This window comes from Lissotriton helveticus, chromosome 1_1 (genome assembly GCF_964261635.1).
Source record: "Lissotriton helveticus chromosome 1_1, aLisHel1.1, whole genome shotgun sequence".
NCBI lineage: Eukaryota > Metazoa > Chordata > Amphibia > Caudata > Salamandridae > Lissotriton > Lissotriton helveticus.
In genome coordinates, this window is record NC_136057.1 from 1,999,825,685 (window position 1) to 1,999,848,154 (window position 22,470).

Consider the following 22,470-nt stretch of genomic DNA (forward strand, 5'->3'; position numbering starts at 1 on the left):
TGCCCCAGATCTGTCCCGGACTAATGAAATATCCTCTACTGGCGATTATATAAACTACTCGCGGTCGCCGGTAGGCAGTTATCATCAGGACCTAGTTTCCATTTGATTTGGCGCCGTGTGACATCTCCACAAAACATTCAAAATTAATACAATGCTCAGTTCAGCTGCATTGTTGATAGTTTTGGAGTGATCCGTCAAGTGGGGGCTGAGAAAAAGGGAGAGGGTGGGGTGGGGGGGGGGGGGGGGTTTGTTCCAGAACACGTTTTCCCCAAGTTAATTCCCATAGGGATTTTGAACACGACTACAGCCCAAACTCCTGGACAGAAATGCACCAAATTTGGCTGAAAGCTAGCTCTTGATCCAGAAAGTGTGCTTTTTGTGATTTGGTGTAAATCCATTCAGTAGTTTCAGGGATATTAAATGAAAACCAAATTTGTATAGCTAGGGGTGCGAATCCACCATAGATCTGACAGTCCCCGTGCTGAAATCTGACTGACTGCCAATACATTTCAAACAGGAAGTGTTGGAAGCCATCTTGGGACGTTGCTTCAGGCTAGTCCCACAAAATAACTTAAAGGGAGCAGGGTAGGAATACCCTGACACCCTAGTTCTGGTGGTAGGGCCCATAGCGACGCAGCCAGGTTTTTCAATTGTGTTGCAAATTTGCAGCAATATTCAGGAAGAAAAAAAAACATTGTGGGCTCCTGTGCTGGTTTACACTATAGCCCCTGGGTGAGCCAGGTCCTCTGGGAATGTGAGCATACAAAATAAATAAAAGGAAGGTGCCACCCTTCTAGGTTTTTTTTTTTATCCCCGGGGGCCACCACCTCCCCGGGGCTTTATTTAATATGTTGGAGAGGGGCTGTATGGACCCCCCTTCATTTGGCTCCTTGGGTCCCGGGTATCGCAACATCCCAGAGGATAAAATTACACTTTTAAAGGGGGGTCGCATGGACCCTCCGGCCACTACTTCCAGCCATAATAAAGCCAGATATAAGAATGCCTTAAATACCACAAAGAGATCAAAATTGCTGGGGAAAAAATCCTACTTGGAAAGTAGCATCACAAAGGCTGGAAACTGATCCAGGGACATTTTCTAAATAGTGCAAACCTTTGACACCAGTGGCTAGCTCTAGGTGTCAGGTGCCCACCATGGAAGAGTGTGAACAGCTGGCACACTAATTTCAGGATATGATTTTGAACATCTAGGCTAATCTACGCCTGCTCATTCACATACCCATACACCTGCTCACTCATCCATATAGCCACTTACACAGACACTCACTGTCCAATACATCCACTCGCATACAGACTCATTTAACCAAAAAACCACTCAAACATCCACTCAATTACACATACATCTACTTCCACAGTATCACTCACTCACCCACCCATACAGCAACTCACCCCTACAACCACTTGCACACCCAATTACAGACCCATAGAACCACACCCACACAATCACTCAATTACGGTACTTACACACCCACAGAATCACTCATTCACTCGCAGACACACAACCACTTGCACACCCACTCACCTGTAGTGCCACTTACTCACCTGTACAACCACTCACACACCCAGTAAATGACCCATAGAACCACACCCACTCCTTCACCCCCCCACACATTCACTCATACACTAGTAGACACCCACACAACCATTTGCACACCAACTCACATACCCATACTGCCACTCAGACACCTACTCACACGCGGGTACACAGTCACATAGCCACTCACATATGTTAGAAGTAATATCACTCATTAGTAGTACACAATGTACAGTAATTTAACTTTGTAGTAGCTTAATATGTATCTTTAAGTCTCAGAAACTTTTGTAAAACACTCACTGGATGATATCCTCACTGATATCAGAGATGCCCTTTGAGATGTCATCAGTGATGTCACTGACCATATCATGAGTGATATCATATGTGATGTCATTAGCAGTGCATTGCAGGGATGTAAGTTATAGTGAGCTCAGGTAGCTATAACTGCTCAATTTCACTGGTTTTGTACGAGTGAAATCTGTGACAAACTATAATGTCCCTGTACGCTTTGGTTTTTGGGGTGAAGAATTCTATTTATACACACACACACAAATTGTGTATATTCATCCATTCCATCTCAGAAATAAAAATGTAATCTAACCTATGAGCAGTTACCATCTTGATGAATATTGTTTTCAACCATTTGCATTTCTTTGGCACAGACAATAACCTAAAAATAACTTTCATCGTCCGTGGTAAGATCATACCAATGACAGGCAGACAATGATGCAAAACTCTGTTTATACAAATGTATTCAACAGAAAAGTGCCAGAATGAAATTAAACACTGAGGGCCCGATTATGATGCCGGTTTGGAGTTGACCACCGACGACATCACGGATTCGTGACCAACCGACAACTGGTCCCGACCACATAATTACGATGCGTGCCGTCGCATACCCCCATTTCCCTATGTGAGCTTGTGCTGTGGCTGTACACCGGATGTAGCACAAGGTCCCATAGTGAAATGGGAGCTTGTGCGAATCCCAATGCAGGATTTACAGGGGGGCACCATAGTTGGCCCCTCGGCCCCCAACCGGAATCAGCAGGGAGAAGGGGGGCCCGCTGCTTTCTGACAGGCTTTTCATGTTGGAAAGCCCCGCATGGAAAGCCTGTAGGAAACCGACATCGTAATCCCGACTGTGGAAACGCCGTCCTATGGGGATTACATGCTGGTTCCGACTGGCTGAATGGCTCCTTGAGCCCGTCGGAATCCAGCTGGAATGACCGGCCAATTTCACTTTCGACCGCCTAGATTGCAATTAGGCGGTTGAAGTGAAAACGTAGATGTCGGTCGAACAAGCCTCCAACAGCAGGTCAGAGGGTTTTCGACCAACCTCGAAATGGGCCCGTGCAAGTACCTCTCCCTTCCTGGACATGTCTTATGTTTCAAATACTTTCTCCATGTTGACAATCGGCCTATGTGGATGCTATTTTTATCTATAGAACACCGATTTTTCCACTCTTGGTTTTTCAAAACTGGGCATTCTCGGAGCGGTAATGTACATGTGCTTCATTTGATCTAATTGGACTAAGATACTTGCTAAACTGATTTACAAATCAAAAATCAAAGACTGGATCTATTTTTTGCTTGGTGCACAACCTTCGATTTTAATTTGTCAGTCCTGGACAGATGTAATTTCTTAAGCGCAGTTCTGCATTTGTGATTTAACCAATCCAGAGATACCAAGGATGGCCTAGGTATGCAGTATTCATGTACGCTTTACTGGAAAAGAAGTAACGGATTGGAAGGGATTGCAAGTTTAATTATCTGCCAGCAGACCATAATTTTTAAATGTGCTAGTCCAGGATTTAGTGGATATCGATATCGAGTGGATATCGATGCTGCATCACTTTATCCACAGAAGGGCTCAATACCAAGTGAGCATGGAGCCTGAAAAGTTAGATAACCATTACCTCCGTCTGCCAGTTCGCCCCTCCTTCTCTGTCCACCTCCTTTTTGCCTTTCAGGGTGGTGTCTGACCATGTTTGTGGTGCTGGAATTTATTTATTTTTGGCAAGACATGTCATCCACAGAAATGGATTGTCAACGTGCAGTACATCAAGCACTTAAACTAACTCAATAGTGTACAAACAAATGCACAGGTAGTAATGTGCTATTAATGACCATTGTTGAGTGTGGGAAGAGGACAGGGGTCGCAAGTGGCAAAGACTCGCGTGGGTCATGAAGCTTCCCCATAACAAAGATGATTTAATAGCATCCTGCATTCAGCTGTCGTCTGCATGTATGGTTTATGCTATGCTGTTTTTTTCTTGTGCGGTAAAAAAAGGTTTATAACGATTTTTAGAGCACCAAAGGTTAAATCCCTGCAGTGAAACAGTCCCAATTTCTACTTTTGTGTGCATGGTCCCATTTTGTTTTCCTTTGTCAAAGTTTTTTTGAATTGAAGTTGTGAGACAATGCACATTGTTTTCTTAAGTCAGATACACCGTACTGTGGTAGTAACAAGGACGTTTACCGTTGCACCATAGTAATAAATGCATATTTTAGTGGAATTGGTGCAAATATCATGTTTATTTAGCCACATTTGTTTGAAAAGGCGTGGCATACGCATTTATTTAAACCAAAACGTGGCATTGACAGTAATATGGTGACACTGGCATGGCACTTGCATTTATATAGCCAGAATGTAACATTGATAAGAATATGCTGTCATCAAGATAGTATTTAAGTATCTCTTTCCAGCATCAGTCAAAACAGCACATACATCCGTTATTATTAACCTGTGGTCCGTGAACCCCTGGGAGTCCACAACGCGGCCTACTCGGGAGGCCCGTGGGTTTGCATCAGTTTAGAAGATTAAATATTAGCGGATTAATAATGTACATAGACTTAAAAAATAAATGAATGTTTCAAAACTCTGTAGATGTGAGAGAAGTTTAACTTGGACACCAAAAATGAAGTTGGCATTCTTATCCTTCTCTTTATTCGTACGAGCAGCAGAAGTACAGCAAATCTAGTGGGGATGTAAGGTAGCCTCAATTGAAGCAGCACTGGTATTAGCCCACACAAAGAGAATGCACCAGGATAGGAGCAAACGAGACAAAGTGGTCTGTAAATGTCTAGCATATCACTTTGTCATTTAGAAATAAAATGAATGTTGGAAAAGTCAAACCTTCCCATTAAAATATTTTATTTTATTTGTGAATTTTATAAAGATATTCATTATCATCAAAGCGTGATTCGTTCATAGCAGAGATGAGCTATAAAAGCACGACATCTTGAAATAATCCATCATAGTAAATATTAAAAATAAATATATATATATATATATATATATATATATATATATACCCGGTCCCTATGCAGAGCACCGGCTGCTGAGCGCCTATATATATATATATATATATATATATATATATATATATATATATATATATCTATCCCGACCACTTCCGACGTGCGGCGAAGCAGGAACTCAGACCACCACAGCAGCTTAGGCAAGGTACGATTTTATTTCCATTCTTTTACCGCAGCCAGCGCACACAAATCAAATCTCCATTCCTGCTTAGTAATGGCTCCACTCGAACTGAATCCTAAAATTTTAAAACTATCATCTTTAAATAAGTTATTCCTGGATGAGGTGTAAATAGTAAAAAAAAAAACAACCTCATTCTTAAAACTAATTATCAGTTTCCCAAATGAAGTTTCTAGTTGGAGTGCAAGCACTAGGGAAACATAGACCTCATTCTTGACCATTGATTTTCACATTTTGAAACTGGAAGGACTCATTGCTGAGAAAGGAAATGACCTACAAATGATAATTGTAAGGTCTATCAGTTTTCCAACAATCCTTTCCTTATTCTAATTAAATTTGCAGAGCATTTTTCTATGGCGTAACTAACCCTAATGCCGTCAATTTCCATCAAAAATTTGTATGCTTTTTGATAATTCTACAGACCTTCACATAAAAATAGAGGCTTCAAGTACTTTTTTCTACATGCAAAATAGAATCTACAAAAAATGGTTACATACATAATTGATTGTATTGATATGTTATCGCATGGACATTTGACATCATTTGGGGCCCACTTTGTTCCGTTCGGAAAAGCTCCCAAGTGATGTGTTATGGAAAATTGAAATCTTAGCTAAAGAAATCTATGGTGAACATTTCCGACCCTTTTCCGATAACTCTGTAAGCCTGGATAAGTACGGTATGATAAATAAGCCATCACAGTACATTAACAGCCAGATTCATGAACAGAAAATAGGCTCGCAAGGGGCCAGATTCTCAGAATCTGGCCCTTTGCGAGCGCATTTTTTGCATTTGGGATTCATCATCCCAAATGCAAAAATCGCAAATTGCGAAATCGCTAAATTGCGAGGAATTGCATTTAAGGAATCTCTATTTGAGATTCCTTAAATGCAATTCATTAACCATTTTTGATTTGCGAATTCGCTATTTTTGTCCGCTATTTACCGCGAAGTCTGACTTCGTGGTAAATAGCGAAAACTTAGAAAAATGCACTTTAGTGCATTTTCTAAGTGGTATGTTACACACACACGTCCTTTGGACATGTGTGTGCGCAACATCAGTCTACATTTACATTTCAGGGGTGCTACAGGGTGTCCTTTGGACACCCCTGGCACCCTTGAAATCTCATCCTTATTTGCGATTAGCAAATTGCTAATCGCAAATAAGGAATGACTCCCCATTCATTCCTATGGGCCTTTGGGCCTATAGGAATGAATGGGGAGTCATTCCTTATTTGCGATTAGCAATTTGCTAATCGCAAATAAGGAAGCTGTAGAAATCGCAAATGAAATTGCGATTTCTACATGAATCCCGTTTTCCAAGTCCTTAATAGCGATTCCTTAATAATCGCTATTAAGGACTCGCAAAACGGGACAATGATGAATCTGGGGGTACGTCTCCTCCCTAGATTTACTTGCTCTCAAACACCTATCCCAAACATACTGCTTTAGTGAGGTTTTAGGGAATTGTAAAATCTTCTGGCATATCCCACAAATTCCTATCCTTAACTACTATAAGTTGTAGCCACTTAATGACATAGGATAACTACAGTTTATTTATGGGCCTGATCCAATACCATACAATCCCAAGTATTTCCTGGGTAAGTGGGCTCTGGTTTTGTCCAGTCCGAACGCTATAATAGCAATGGTTTGACCTCTAGGATATCTGAAATAGAGAACCAACTCCATATCGACAATAACCTTCTATAAAATGTATCCTCTTGTCGTAGCAGGATATTATTAACCCCCAAACACCCGCTCAATATGTTGCAGCAGATGACGTCTTGACATTAGCCTCAATAGCAAAACTGCTATCTTACTTGAAATCTTATTAGCTTTTGAGAAAAAGGGATAGGCCTTTCATTTCTTGCTTTGGCACGACATTGTGAACATTTTCCCCTGGATTATCTTCAAATCCATGCTTTCGATTAAATTACTAAAAGAGTTAATAAGGGCCTGCAAGCTCTCCGGGGGTTAAAACCAAAATAACAGCATAATGTCTGCATATAGCAGAATCGGTATGGATCGAGCTTCTGCTCCTGGGAGAATCAACTCCTACTGACTGCAATCGCTCTTCTGTTTCATTAATATAAATTGAAAAAAGAAAGGGTGCTAATACATATCCCTGCCTTACTCCTCTATGTATCTTGAATGATCTGATTAGTAGTACCCCCTGCGATCCATAGCGTACTCTTGCAGTCAGATTACTATACATATAAGTAAGCAGTAACATGATGTCTTTCGGGCCCCTAGAGCAATCATGCATTTCCATTTTTTATCATAATTCACCATATCAAAAGCACTGCTGAGATCTATAAAACACTACCCCACCTAAAACTACTTTCTGCATGGAATGTTCAATTGTTATTTTGTGAGAACGATTTTGTAGAAGGTGACTAGATTTTCAAAAACAAAAATCAGGACTTGCCTCAAACCTAGAAGTAGGACTAGAATTTTGTGGTGACTGTGGGGCAAAGAATGACCTAATTGACTGCTCTCACAGCCATAGGAAAAAATACACAACATGCATTTCAGTACAACTTTGACATAACTTATCATCTGTGTTGTGAGTATTGTTTTTTCTGTTGCAGGCTGCTAACTAATCCTGTACAGGTACATGAGAACATCTATCCATCTGTGTTATGGCAATCCTCTTTGAACAGTAATTGTCAAACCCAATAGGTCTTGCCTTTGTGTGACCTATTGGCTTTGCCAGTTGTTTTTCTTCCATGCTGCACAGCATTCATGATGCTGTGCAATGTGGGTAAGGTAAGTGCACGGTTTGGGGGAGCGGAAGTAAGATGGGGGATTGTGGGGGAATGGTACAAAAGGTGGGGTGAAAGGGTGAACGTCCAAGCAACATGGATGGGGATGCGTAAGCAACGTGAGTGGGAGAGCGAGAGCAAAACGCAACATGGGGATTTGGTGAATCAACATGAATGGCGCAGGCGGGGAGAAAGCAGTAGGGAGAAGCACATGGGCGTGTACAAGAGGGAGAGCGGGGAGGAGCAGTCCGGTAGTAGAGGTGAACACCGTGCAGGTGGAGAGATGTACGTACATGAGGGAGATTACTTGAAAACCCACGTGCTAATGGAGCGTTTCAATCCAAAGAAATAAGTAGTACTTCAAGAGCAAGCAGTGGAAGCAGCGTTTTCTACCAATCATAGGGAATGCAGTGCATTGGAGGGAGAAACACAAGATTGACAAGCTGGGACACAGATAAAAGGTAGGCAAAAGAGGGACTAGGAAAGCCAACCAATGGTAAACCATGTACGATATTCTAATCGCTCTGTTGTTGGTGTTCAACAATATGCCTCACAACAGACAGAACATGCGCTGTCTAGTAGGCTAAACCTTCAAATGGGACATCTTGCACAGTTAAAAATTTCTCCAGGTCAGACGCTGAACAATCTGAACTGTACAGGCAAATCCGGGATGTCTGTCTGCACTACTTTTATAGCATATCATTGTCAACAGTTGCCTGTAGACTGATCAGAATGTTCTGTTCTTTTCATTTTTTATTTATTGTTTTACCTTGCTGCAGATTGGTGTGAAACCTACTTTTTGGCACCCTCAATTTTGGTAGATGAGGAAGCTGAGTTAGATGAAGATTAGGGTCCCTGGTCAAGATCGTCTAATTTCCTTTAAGTGATACCCTGGTTCCCAAATTTAATGTAAGACCCCTTTGGAGGTCTTCGTTTGTTCACTTAATGCGTTCGAGCACCTTACTACTTCTGCTGGGTAGTAAGATCTGTAAGCATTTTTAGGTCTGGGCTAAAGATTGCTTGAGTGTTTATCAGCCTGATATAATTAAAACATTAAAAAAGATATAATTATATACATTCGTAGAGTAGTTTTTGTCAGCCCTGTTCATACGTTTGATCTGTTTAGGTGTCATTTGCAATTTGCTTCAGCACTTGACAGCATATAGCATGGACCAATGGCGGCATTTTTCCTAATTACATGTTCACCTCCAGCTGGAAAATAGTATTATACAGTGCCGCTACTGGTGGCCTAAGCATTGCAATAGTTAATTTTTATTTACTTTTACAAGGGCATGCTCTAGCGTCTATGCCTTTTTTAATTTATCTTTTAAATTCTATTGCATATTCTTGCAAAAATAAATTAGAAGAATACCACTGCAGCCTAGGAGTGCTCCGAGACTGACAGAGTCTCTCCTCATCAATACTGTTATAAATCCACCGACACATCACAATGCGGAACCGGGAGTGGGCACCGGAACGCTGTAGCAGCCGTCACAGCTGATTTGAGAGCGCTACAAACAATCGGAAGAGAGTAACGCGGTGTGAGAAGCTCCGGCCTATGCAGCAATCCAGAGCCAGGACCTCGCGCAGACACGGCGCGGCTCAAAAGGAAGCGGGCGGCTAGAGACGAGGAGCAGCACTGTGGGGAGCTGCCGAGGACCCGATGCTGTGACACCTAATACAACCGGCAAAGAGCCGATGGCAGAAGATAGGGCGTAGAAGGGTTCCCATTGACGCCCACAAGGCCTGTTGCGAGAGGTGGAATAACACTGGTGAGTCGCTTGGGAACCAGACGGAGCCCGGAAGGCGAAAACGGGAGGAGGCACTGGCACATTGCAGCCTCTGTCCCTGCAAACTTGGGAGTTCTACACTGTCCCGGCCAAATACAGCACCATGTGGATGCTCAGTGTGAATGCCAAGAGGGCCAGCGGCGGGGAATGAAGAGTGGCGCTGAGGGGTCCCGCCGCTGACCTAGGACCGGGATGCCTGAGGCGACGTACGGAGTGTGAACTGGGAAAGATCGGACAAGGACTACGTCCTGCTGCTGCCTTTCCAGGGAACAATTACATGAGGGGCCATAATCACATTCGATTTGAAGCCCGGACGGAGCGCGAGAAGGGGGCATCCACTGGCGCCACCCCACCGGACAAAAACCTGCATCTTATAAACAACCAGTCACGGCCTACAGTGGATAAAACTGGAATCTGTAAAGCGCAATGTGCAGTCCAGCAACAGGGCGCATGTCAAGAAGGAGCAACTACAGCCGGCATACTTAACCCGGAGGCGCACAACAGTTCGCACTGGGATGACAATGCCAATCTCTGGGGCGAAACGAGACAAACTCTCACCAAAGGACACACATAAGGGCTGAGCGGGACTAAAGATCGGCCTAAAAGATGACCAAAGCCCGCAAAAAGTAGACAAGCACTCAAGGGAACACTGTACTGTCCCGGAGTTTCCATGTGGGACATATACGCCACAGACCTTAAGATCCGTCGGCTGTGGAGGGCGGGAAAACTGAAATGCGGGGCATGGGCGCTACTCATGCAGTCAGGCAGCAGTGGGAGAACCATCAAGAGGTCCTGACACCATGGGAGGAAGAGGCAGCGCACAACGCAACTGAATAAATTAGAGAAATACTCCTACCGAGGAGATCAACCACCTGCCTTGGGGACACAAACTGGCAGCGACGATGGATCTCAGTCCACGGCGCATAAGAAGATAACCCTGCAGGACATAATGATTACCCTGAACCAGATGCAAACATCAATTGGTACTATATCCACTGACATCACGCTGCTGCGTGCGGATGTTTCTAAAATCAGTACAAGACTGACAGAGGTTGAATCCACGACAGCGGCCCTCTCCACCGATACAGCGACAAGTCCGAAAACTGGAACAGGCTCACAAACAAATGGAGGCCAAGCTGGTTGACCAGGTGGGCCGCTCCAGACGTAATAACGTTTACCTGGTGGGAGTACCTGAAAGTGTGAAAGGGCCAGGTCTCGACTTCTTTGTGGAAGAACTTGTCAAGACCAAACTGCAACCACGTGGATCGCCCAGTTTCTTCTCGGCGGCCCATCGAGTACCCGGCGGGCGGCCCCGTCCGGGCGCACCATCCTGGCCTTTACTAGCACTTATGTTTAACTACCGCGACTGGGGTGCAATTCTGCAAGCGGCCCGTATTGTTTACCCTATACAGGTGGAAAACATCACAGTGATGATGTACCCGGACTATACGGCGATGGTAACGAAGCAACGATGGGACTTCCTGGAGGTGAGAAAAGAACTACGCAGTCGAGACCTAAAATATGCAATGCTCTTCCCAGCGAAATTAAGAGTGGAGGCGTGAGGCGTAAGGCTTCGGGGCCCAGGCGGCAAGGATAGCTAAATAGACAGCTAACTGAAAGGTCGAGAGAGTTGACCGCACCGAAAGAGTGATGAAGTGGCGCCACAAAACATGACCAGAGACTCAGATTAGGATTGAATCTGCCATGATAGTGAACTAAACAAAGGAGTATCCCCCACAGGAACGAAGGCCTATGGACCTGACAGCAACATGCTGGTGGTGGAAACAACTGATTCAGACTCCCTGAACATACTCTCTGATCTTACTGGTCCCAATAGGTTGCCGGGCCTACGTCACTGAATGATGTATGTTAAAGCGTGAACAGAACGCAGGACTAAGGGAGAGACTAGGAGTTGTCGTAAGCAGCCCCCCTCACGGAAGTACGCAGTTCTTGGGACTAAGCACTCTGCTAAGTTGGGGTGGCGGGTAGTTCGCCGAGAATGGAGGAGGGAGGGGGAAAGGGTTCAGTTTAGGGCTTTATTGTTCGAATTTCTTCTGATGCACACGATGAGACAGGGTGGCATGCGACTTGGGAATAAGACATACATATTATACAACACCTTCAACCTTAAGGCCAAGAATATCCTAAGTAACAATCAATATTGTATCCATGACAGTTACTGACTCACAGACCCCGGACACTAAAATGAGATCTGCTCTCCGCGTGGTTATGTCCAGGAATGTAAACGGGTTGAGGGATAAGATAAAGAGGGGCCTGGTTCTTCAATATATCAAACTAAAGGGGCCAGCAGTGGCACTGATACAAGAATCGCATCTGACGGGCTCTGCATGTAAGGCCCTGGACCAATGGGGTTACAAAATGGCGGTACACTCAGAATTCACTTCAGGTTCCAGGGGAGTTGGAATCCTGGTCCAGAAGCGTTACCACTTGATACTGACTGGATCCTGGGCGGATGAACAGGGGAGATTTGCTGCGATCTCATGCCAATGGGAGGGGAAACATTATAATACGGTCTCGGTTTATGTTCTACCTGCACTGCATCAATCAACCCTCCCAGCGCTGGGGAAATTCCTGTTATCACTCCCGCAGGGAGAACTTATCATAGGGGGGACATTAATGCTACAATCTATGCTACCATAGATAGAAAACCCCCAGGGATTCCAGTGGTTCCAACCTCAAGCTAAAAGACTTTAACGCGATAGGACTCACGGATGTCTGGAGAGCCAGACACCCAAAGGAACTCCAATATACCTTTCACTCAGGGGCCCACAATAGTCTTTCTAGAATAGATTAACTATTTACACTGGCAGCGGGGATGGAAAGGGTACTAGATGTAACACATTTGCCCAGAGTCATATCGGACCACTCCCCAGTGTTGATCACCTACGCATCCTACATCCCGGGGAGAAGCAGACCTTTTCCGCTATACCCTGGTTATCTAAAAAACAAAGTGATTAGGAAGGGCTTGATCACTACCACGAAACAATATTTCACAGAGAACGAACACTCTGTGCTTGCGCCTTCAACGCTATGGATGGCGTATAAAACAGTCCTACGTGGTCAGGCTATCTCACTGGTGACCAATCATAAAAAGGAGAAACAACACCAGATCCACACATTAGAGCAACAATTAGCACGTGCCGAAACAGACCACGCCACAGATATCACTGAGGACACAACACATCGGCTGTATCTAGCCCAACAAGAATATAAGGCCTTCACATGAGAGGAGACAAAATTCAAACTTGCGACCACGCAGCATACCGTTTTTGAACTGGGTGATAAGGCGGGCAAGCTCCTTGCATGGCTGGATAAAAAAGAAAGAGCTAATAGATCCATAGCTCAACTTCAGGTAGAACATGGAGTCATAACCTCAGACCCCCAACAAATAGTGGACATATTAGCGACCCACTATGAGAAAATATACCCACCATTAGCCCCTACTACAGTGGAGGAGAATTTAGCCTTTTTAAAAGACATCAAAATGCCAACACTAGACCATACTGCCACCCAGTCTCTAGAAGCAGATCTGACCTAAGACAAGCTCATACGAGCAATTAATACCCTACATACAGGTAAGGCACTGGGACCAAATGGTATTCCGGCAGAATTTTACAAACGGGCAGCCACTACTTTCATGCCACATTTACTTAATGTGTATGAGGACAGTCTGAAACCAGGTGAACTCCCTAAGGATCGGCGCCTGGCCACGATAGTCTCTATACATAAACTGGGAAAACCGCCACAGGACTGCATGTCCTATAGACCAATGTCCCTCATAAATGCTGAAGCAAAGATTCTTGCAAAAGCATTAGCATTACGACTGCAACCATATTTAGGAACGGTGATTTACCCAGACCAATCTGGATTTATTCCAAATCGTAATACAGCATTAAATCTCAGGAGACTTCACAGTGTGATGGCGCATAGATCCACTATAGACCAAGATGCCATAATTATGTCCCTGGATGCACGAATGGTGTTCGACATGGTCGAATGGCCGTTTCTTTTCGCAGTCCTTCACCACCTAGGATTTGGCCCCAAGTTTTGTCATTGGGTGAAATTGCTTTATACTAAACCCATGGTACAAGTGGTGGCAAATGGACGCATCTTGGCTGATTTCTCCCTGGGTAAAGGAACAATTTATTTATTTAATCAACTTATAAAGCGCACTGTCACCTTGCAGGCATCCTTGCGCTGGTGGCTACATGAGAGGCGAGAATAAGTGACGGGCGAGCACAAGAGACTATGGCTTAGGAAACAACCAGGTCTTCACAGATTTCCTGAAGGGGAGAAGCTCCCTAATTTGCATAATCTCCCAAGGGAGGCCATTCCACAGTTTGGCAGGGCTGCCCTCTGTCACCGGTCCTATTTGCAATAGTACTAGAACCACTGGCGGCATGGATACGACAGGACCCAGTAAATCATAGACTCAAATGGGCTATGGGATGAGAAGATTGCATCTCACTCTATGCGGATGAGGTGTTATATTTGGCTTCACCCGCACGCTCACTCAACTGCCTCTTAGACATTTGTGCAACATACGGACGAGTGTCTGGCTACACAATAAACTGGGCGAAGTAACTTATTTTTATACTGCATGCTCCCCCCGCGACTCCCACGAAACTGCGACATACAAATAGCTGATATGGGGTTTAAATATCTTCGTATCGATATAACATATAAGGACAAGCTTTTTGAGGAAGAAAATCTCATGCAACCCCTGGCACGCTTTCGCCAAGATGTTAGCCACTGGCGATCCCTGCCACTCACATTGCTGGGTAGGGCAGCCCTCTTTAAGATGATGGCACTCCCCAGATTCCTTTATGCCTTGCAAAACACACCATTCCCGTCCCCACCGGCCTATTTCATAGCGATCAACACCTAAGTAGCTAAGTTGCTGTGGGATGGCAGATTAACCTGCATAGCCATGCATAAACTGGTAAAAAGCTGGTACGACGGAGGTATTGCCCTTCCTAATATAAAAACATACTACTGGGCATCCCAGCTCGCAGTGCTAAATCAATGGCACACGCAACACAAGATGAACCGGCCTATCGCATGGATAGACCTTTCTTGGGAGTAGACTGGATGATGAGGGTGCTCTACAATAGTACCAGAACAATGGCCCTGACAGGGCCAACAGCACATAAAGTTAAGTTATGACATGAGGCGCAATGGGCACTAGGGTGGGAAGGGGTGACGACACAGGCAACACCACTATGGGACACGCAAAAGTTGGGGAAGTTGCGTAATACCAAAGGATTCAGGCAATAGGACCTAATAGGCATTTCAAAGGTGGGTGACATGTGGAAAAAGGGAGAGGTTATCCCATTCGCACAATTGCAAAGTACTTATGGCCTAGCGACATCGGACGCCTTTAGATATCTGCAGTTCAAACACGCACTCACGGCACTGATCCGCCAGGCACACAGCTACCGGAGTTTTCGCCCCTGGAAGACCAGTTACTTGCAGATCACATGACAAAAAAGCCATCTCACGAACATATAGGAAAATAATAAACAACCCGCCACATCCTACTGCAGCCCTTAACACCTTCGGTGCTCATGACGAGCTGAGCTCTTCATGAGCCACGGCGCTCCGGTGCTCATGACGAGCTCAGCTCGTCATGGCCCGTGGAACGCTCAGGTGCGGGGAGAATTCCCCTGCTGTTCTGAGCGTTTCACGGGAGCCAATGCACCTGTGACCAGCTCAGCTCGTCATGAGCACAGGAGCGCCCTAGCTCATGCCGAGCTCAGCTCGTCATGAGCTTGCGGGCACTGTGCGCGCTCCCCTCCCCCCCCCCCCCCCAGCACAGCGGGGGAATAACCCCCGCAGCGAAGGGGTTAAAACAAAATGGGAGGACGATGTGGGAGAATGAGACTAAGCGGACTGCCAAGAAGCAATAACACCCCCTAAAGAGGTTGCGATCCCTTCTAGGCTAAAACGAATACAATTGAAGGTGCTACACCGCACATTCTATAACAGGACACTGCTGCACAAGCTGGGCAGAATGGATACCCCGCTTAGCCTGCGGCAGTGTGGTGCACTGGACACGTTTTGGCATACAATCTGGCACTGCACAAAAATTACGGCATACTGCGAAGCGATCGTGCATACTGTATCACAGGTGACGGGGTGACTATTCAACTGGAACCTAAAAGATGTTTGCTTAACATTTTGGAGCCCACAGATCTTAATCACGTGGCTCAGGATTGGGTGACATTGGGCATGGTAATGGCGAAAATAAATATAGCACAGCTCTGGGGCTCCAGATCGAACCCAACCCTTAGACGCTGGTGCCAGGACATGGACAGTGTATTGATAGCAGAAAAATCTATATATCTGCATAGGAGATGCCCTAAAAAGTGGACCCGGGTGTGGGGAGGATGGAATAGATACCGGGGCAATATCTGTAAACCCCCGCAAGAGGAATCGCAGTCCGCGAGGAGTGACTGATTAACTACTCAGATTAAAATGTTGAGTGATGCGATGGATCTAGAAATGTATAGAGTGGAGGGTGCAAAAGAAAAACCCTGAAAATGTACTGTCGAACCTAAAAAACTGCTGCTCTGAACTATGGTCTTGCACTATGTTGTATGCAAAAGTGAAATATAAGAAATGATGCATCATTGTATAACAATAGAAAATGTTAATAAAAATTTTAAAAATACAAAAAAATACCACGGCTAGATCGATTAGCCATGACAAAGCTTATTAAAGTCAGAGAACAATTTGGCATAACACAAGTACATTGCTGGCCATATTGTGCGATTAGGAATGAATCTTTGGTCATATCACTCCTCCCTTCAGGTCAGATATTCAGGGGTAAGATTATCAGATGACTGTCATCAAGAATCAAGTCTTCCCAGCTTAAACTTTCTTTTTTTAAGATTGTATTTTAATGGCTGGGTCTCAATAGGATGCCCATGCAATTCTTAAATTGAAATGCTGTGGCAACCTTAATGGATCACACTTGGAGGAAAGATATAAGTAGGTCTGCATTTACCAGAGATATATAGCCTGTTCTATGAGCAAGTCAGCAGGCTCTCCCATGCCTCCTCCCCAGCTGTACAACCTACTATTTGATGGTGTGAAATCTGTGGATTCAGAAGTGGTGCGATCCGTTTTCTGGAAGCTCAATTATTTGACTATGGGTTCCTTAAATAAAAATTGCTACAGTGTTGTCTTATTAACCGTAAACACTCTAGACGTCCCAACCCAGTTCAACTAGACAACAATAAAATCTAACAAACCTTTCAGCCCTGGCAAGATGATCAGACAAGCCTTGTTCCTTTGTTCCCCTCTCATCTTTCTAACATTCTATTTTACCTCCATCATTCCTTCATCTCTCCTGAAGTTCCAGCTGTAATTAAGCTGGGGGATCTGGCGCAAGTAGCTGCTCCCTGCTTTAAAAAGCTAGCCATCCAAATTCTCCAGCCCACCAGGATAATGCCAGATGGGCAGTCCTGTGCTGAACCCTTTCTTAAACAGCCCCATTTCCTTAGCTATTCTCCATGAGTGACTTAGCACTTCGATAGAGGTGAACCACAACGTCTCACACACATCTTAGGACAAGTGTTTATGGATTTCCTGAGTAATGAAATTAATGAGGACATGTTGAGTGCCAGGGATATGCTTTCGAAGGGAGATCACTCTATAAAATGCGGAGACTGATGGAGAGCCAAAATGACCAGACTTAGGTGGTGCATCCCCTTTTAGCTCCTTTATAAAGTGTACTGATGAGGAACTGAAAGTAAATGTCCGTGTTTCAATTGGTGACACAGAAACAGAGTTGATCTCTTTCAAGGGAGAAGAAATAATGATGTGGAAGATGAAGAAACTAAGTAAGCCAGGTTTTATCCAAATTAGATTGTATTGAAGGAAGTGCAACCTACACTTGGAAGCAGTGAAACACTAAGAACCTTTTTTCAATTGGGTGAATTGTATTCGAGACCATCAAATGGGAGCAGGATGAGGAGTGTTCTTTTATCAATTTAGCGGTTATTGTTTGTGCAGTATAACAAGGCACATGGGGCTCTTTGATGTATTTCAAGGTTCTTTATCCAGCAGAAGACAAAGTTATACTGACAATAAGTAAAACATTATTCCTTCTTGCCTGGAATATTTTATGTCCATTGCAGCAGTCTTCATCTCCAAAAGGCTCTCTCCAGTTAGACACTGTTCTAAAGCGAGGTACAAGGGTGATGGAAGGTATCTGACAAATATCTATGCAAGGAGCCGCAAAGTATTAAATCTGCATAGTCTGTGACAAATTGGGGAGAAAAGAATGATTAAGGTGCCTAATTATGATATATAGGTCTTTTACGAAATATAAAGATTGGGATTTTCTACTTATTGCAATTTACTAAAAAAAAAAGAAAGGAAGAGCAGATCTGGCAAGTTGCTATGGTGAACGTATGTCAATGAAAGTTTTTTTTATACCCAAACTGGACCCTTTCTAAAATTGGATGGAAGGTGTGAATCTAAAAGCTGCTTAACTCCCTATGCATCACTTCTCCACATCTAATTTGCACATTACCATCTATCCCTACCTCTGCCCAGGCACACGGATGTGAGCCTTTTCACATTTTCCATTTTTCTTTCCATAGATGTTGTCTAATTGTTTCCTCCTCAGTTTATTCATGGGTTGCTTGTCCAGAGTATTTGTGTACGTTGAAGCAAGACTTCGCCATGGCTCCTTGTACAGCATGCTGACAACTTGGGGAGTGCTTTGTAAAAATAAATGCAGCTATTCGCTCTCACTCTTGCACAAGAGTGTTAGGTCGGTTTACAAAGGATCATTCCAGCTTCCTTAGATGTAGGGATTGACTAGGTCTTGCTAAGATGTAATTCATTCAATGTGTATTGCACATTAACAATGCCTTTCAATCTCTGGAACTAATTTAACGTTTAGTCTAAAGAATGATCAGAAGCGTTGGGGCACTGTTTGATCTGGTAACTCCATAAAAAGTGGAGGACATCAGAAACCATGTCAGGCTAGTTCCTGACATTTTTGTAACTGTTGAGTAAGGCTCGCTCTGGCATTTCCCAGACAAGCTGGAGGTTGCTTTCTGAGCAGGATGGACAGCCATGAGACAGCCATACCCCTATTTTAATCACAGCCTCTTACACTATGAGACTGCTTAGAATATTTTTCCCTATGGCTAATTTTGGTTTTCAGCCCGGCCTGGATCAGAACAAACCTCTTTACTTTACTTTGCCAAACCTCAATGCTAAAATATCTTAAAGAAATAATTCTGGAATATATCAGTACTATCCATTGGTAGCCCAGATGGTTGAAAGATATGTGAATCAAAACAATTGAGATGTAGCATTTTCATTCAAAAGCAGGTCTAGTTGTGTGCGCAGTATTTTGTCTTTATGGTATAGAATTGCACGAAACACGTTACCTAGACTAAGAATAGGTACCCTGGGATTCATTTGTCTCCACCACCACCACTTGCACTACTTTAGAGGTATGCAAACTTAAAAACTTATAGCATATTCAGGATTTAAAGAGCGGTACAAGACACAATATTGTGTTTGATTTACAAAAAAAAAGTGTTTAAGTCTTACAATTGTGATATAGAAACAATATACATTTCTTATGTCTCAAAATTACTGCAGATGACGCAGTGCTCACAGTGAACAAATATTTATAAAACATGGAACAAGACACTTAACAGAACCTAGGGTTGCATACACATTTTTGGGAAATAAACAAAAGTAGATATCCTATCTGCACATATACAGTATCTCATAGGGAACCCTGTAATTCTCTAAAGCAATGTAGGGATGGGATGTCGACTTTTCGAACCGTGACAATTTTTCGGGTCTCATCTGGACATGTCTTCCATCTAAAGTTCCCTCAAACTTAAATCTTGGGACCTTCAATAAATCATCCATTCAACATTACACATAGAGAAATTCTAAAAAGGACCAACAATGTACTTTGGGCCGCTGTATTTCCTTAAGGGTCCTGCCTGTAATTCCAAACTAATCAGAGTAGATACACCATTCCAACATGTCAGTCAAGCTGCCACCATGTTTCCATAAGGCTCTCTTTAAATGTTGAATATATCAGTGATCAATTAAGTTTGCACACCTCTAAACTATAGATAGAGGTGGTGATAAATGAGTCCCACAGGACAAATGTTTGGAATGTGTATGTTTGTGCCAAGCAGCAAACCATGGCTTTCTGACTTGTAATACCATTTATATAAAGCTTTTTTTTTTAACCTCTTGCGAGTTACACTGCACTACAACTGGCAGCCTCCCACTTCTATGGAATCTCCCACAGATTCCCTGTTAAGTAGGGAAGTGTGTAGGTTCAGGAAGTACTATTTTCCTTGTGGGAGTTACACTTTAACACATGGCGGTCCACCAAGGGACCCTTCCCAGTGATTGTTTAATCAAATCATTTTCTCTCTGTCTGCCACTCAACACATCGTCGGTCACCTGCTGCGGGTGAAATTGCGCACTTTGGATAATCACGTACAACCTAAATAACGTTGAGTGAATAAGAATATCCGGCAAAGCACACTCCCATTAACTTGTTATTTTATTAGCACAGCTGCTATACAGGGACCCAGGCATTTCTGGGCACTGTAGCCTGGGACAATCTAGATTTATGCGGGTTCAGGCAGATTGAAGTTTAAGTTAAAGGTGCAAACACCAGTTGTCTGTTGTGTGGATTGTTATAAGAACCTGCTTAGCGCAAGGGGATGGTGCGTCGTGTTTTTGCAGAATGCAGCTGCTTTCTGGTATGTGTAAGGAAGCTATCGCCATTGTTGCTCTTCGCCCAGCTCCCCAAAAAGAAAGTTGAGAATCTCATTTGTTAATATTTTGGTTTCCATATAGTTCATCGGTTTAATTAGAGTTCATTATTAAGCATGTAGCATTCACTCTGGCATCTGTCTCGCAATAATAATGACACTCTTGTTGGGCTTGTGATGCTCCAAATAGTGATATAACATATGTTATCCACTAAGTCTTAAGTACATGACTTCTGGATTAAGTTTTGGTCTCAAGTGAATGCATTTTTCCTGTTAATATTTCCTTTCAATATTTAAACATGTTCTTAGAAAATGTATCGACAGATTGGATTTCCTGTTCTTGTGGAAACAAACTAATTGACTTACTGTCATCTGTAGCAGTTCAACAAATTATAGTTAATTGGAAAGCCGCAGCGAATGTTAATTTCAAAGCTTGGTGGTTTGCTGTTTGGCATACTCATTAGTTAGATAATGCCTATGTTAACCCTTTACCTCTTGCTGTCAGAAAACAAAAGCTATGGCTTCCGGTAACACTATTTTTAAACCAATCTAGTTCACTAGCATTATGCGTAAACATTTGTAGTGAAGACGTTAGTAAGCCACTCGGAACTAATGTTTACAATTCTGCTAGTTATATGTTTTATTAGATTACCTCTTCTAATAGGTTGCATTTTGTGTATCTGCCTTTTCATTATTAGCACTGTTGCTTCATATTTATACTACAATATTAGACTATTCTCTTCAAATGTCACTTTTTTGCTCCCCCTTTTTTCCTTTCCCCCCCTTTCTCTTTACTTTGCCTTCACCAATTAAATTTTTAAATCCAAATGAAAGCTTTTAGTTTACTTACATCTGTATTGAAGGGTTTATTTTTTAGGTATTTTATTTTCTAGGAAACAATGGATTGGTTTTTTATATGTATTATGTTTGCCTCTAATAAACCTTCAAACTCCCAAAAATGTGTAGCTGCTTCTTGAGAGACTGACTGTTAAAGTTTCTCAGATAACAAGTAACATTGACTATTTTTCCTTTCCTTTTTTCTTCTACAGTCATTTAGTTTATCAAAGAAGAAAATTGTTCACTATACCTGCTTTGACCAACGGAAACGAGCCAACGCAGCTTTTTTAATTGGTGCATATGCAGTAAGTATTTGCATAAATTCCATAACTTTTGTGTGGTTAACATGTGTATTCTGTGTGCTTACACTCTCTTGTGTATTTATTGGCTTTTTCTTTAAACATTTTGAAGCAGATTTTCTAATTTATTGACCACTAGCTGCCAAGAACAACGAAGATGATACTTGAGCATAGACTTTTAATTCACAGCAACTCTTTTTTTTTAGCTGTAATAGTTGGGCCTGCGTGTTTACATTGTGTATAACATTCCATGGCTCTAAAGTAAGGATCACCCCACTTTACAGCAATACTGATTCACATTTTACATAGACTTGGTTCCAGAGTTTAAAGTCCAGCGTCTTGTCCAATGTATGTATGTGGTATTTGTATAGCATGAACTTAGCCGAAGGCAGCAGAGCGCTGTATAGGGTCCAAGATAAGTATAAAGTCATTGAGCGATAAGAAAGATAGCTGCTTTGTGGACTGTTATTGCATTGTGATGTAGTGGTTGTTAAAGATGTGCAACTTCAACTCATCCCTAACTTGAAGCAGCCTTGAGGCAGTCCTATGGATGTATGGATGTTGTTCCCGATCCTGGGTGCATAGATTGAAAGGGTGCCATGGGCTACCCCTCTCCAAAATAAAGTATCTACCTGGGGCTTTGTCCTACGGATATCACTGTTGGGAAAACTCTAATCAATAACCTACTAGGACCACACCACTCTATTTAAATCACATGCCTATACGAGACAACTGTGTGCGTCCATAGGAAGTTCTCTCAACAGTCATGCAGTTCAGATATACAGTCAATCTTTGCCTGCAACGATTCCTACGATGAAAAATTGCCAAAAGGTTTTTAAAGCTGTGATGATTAACACAATTTGTGTAAAATTCACCTACCAACTCTGATTTGATAGCTCCTCAGAGCAGTGAAAGATATAGTCCAAGTCAATA

The 22,470-nt window shown here is 43.1% G+C and overlaps 1 protein-coding gene across 4 annotated transcripts in view; it reads left to right on the plus strand.

Moving 5' to 3' along the window:
* The window catches only part of CDC14A (cell division cycle 14A), a 436,445-nt gene that overhangs the window by 97,540 nt on the left and 316,435 nt on the right, over nucleotides 1–22,470 (plus strand). For all 4 annotated transcript variants that reach the window (XM_078644521.1, XM_078644501.1, XM_078644511.1 and 1 more), the window contains one exon: nucleotides 21,451–21,543. In XM_078644521.1, coding sequence (XP_078500647.1) covers nucleotides 21,451–21,543 — 93 coding nt within the window. The remainder of the gene's footprint in view (nucleotides 1–21,450; nucleotides 21,544–22,470) is intronic.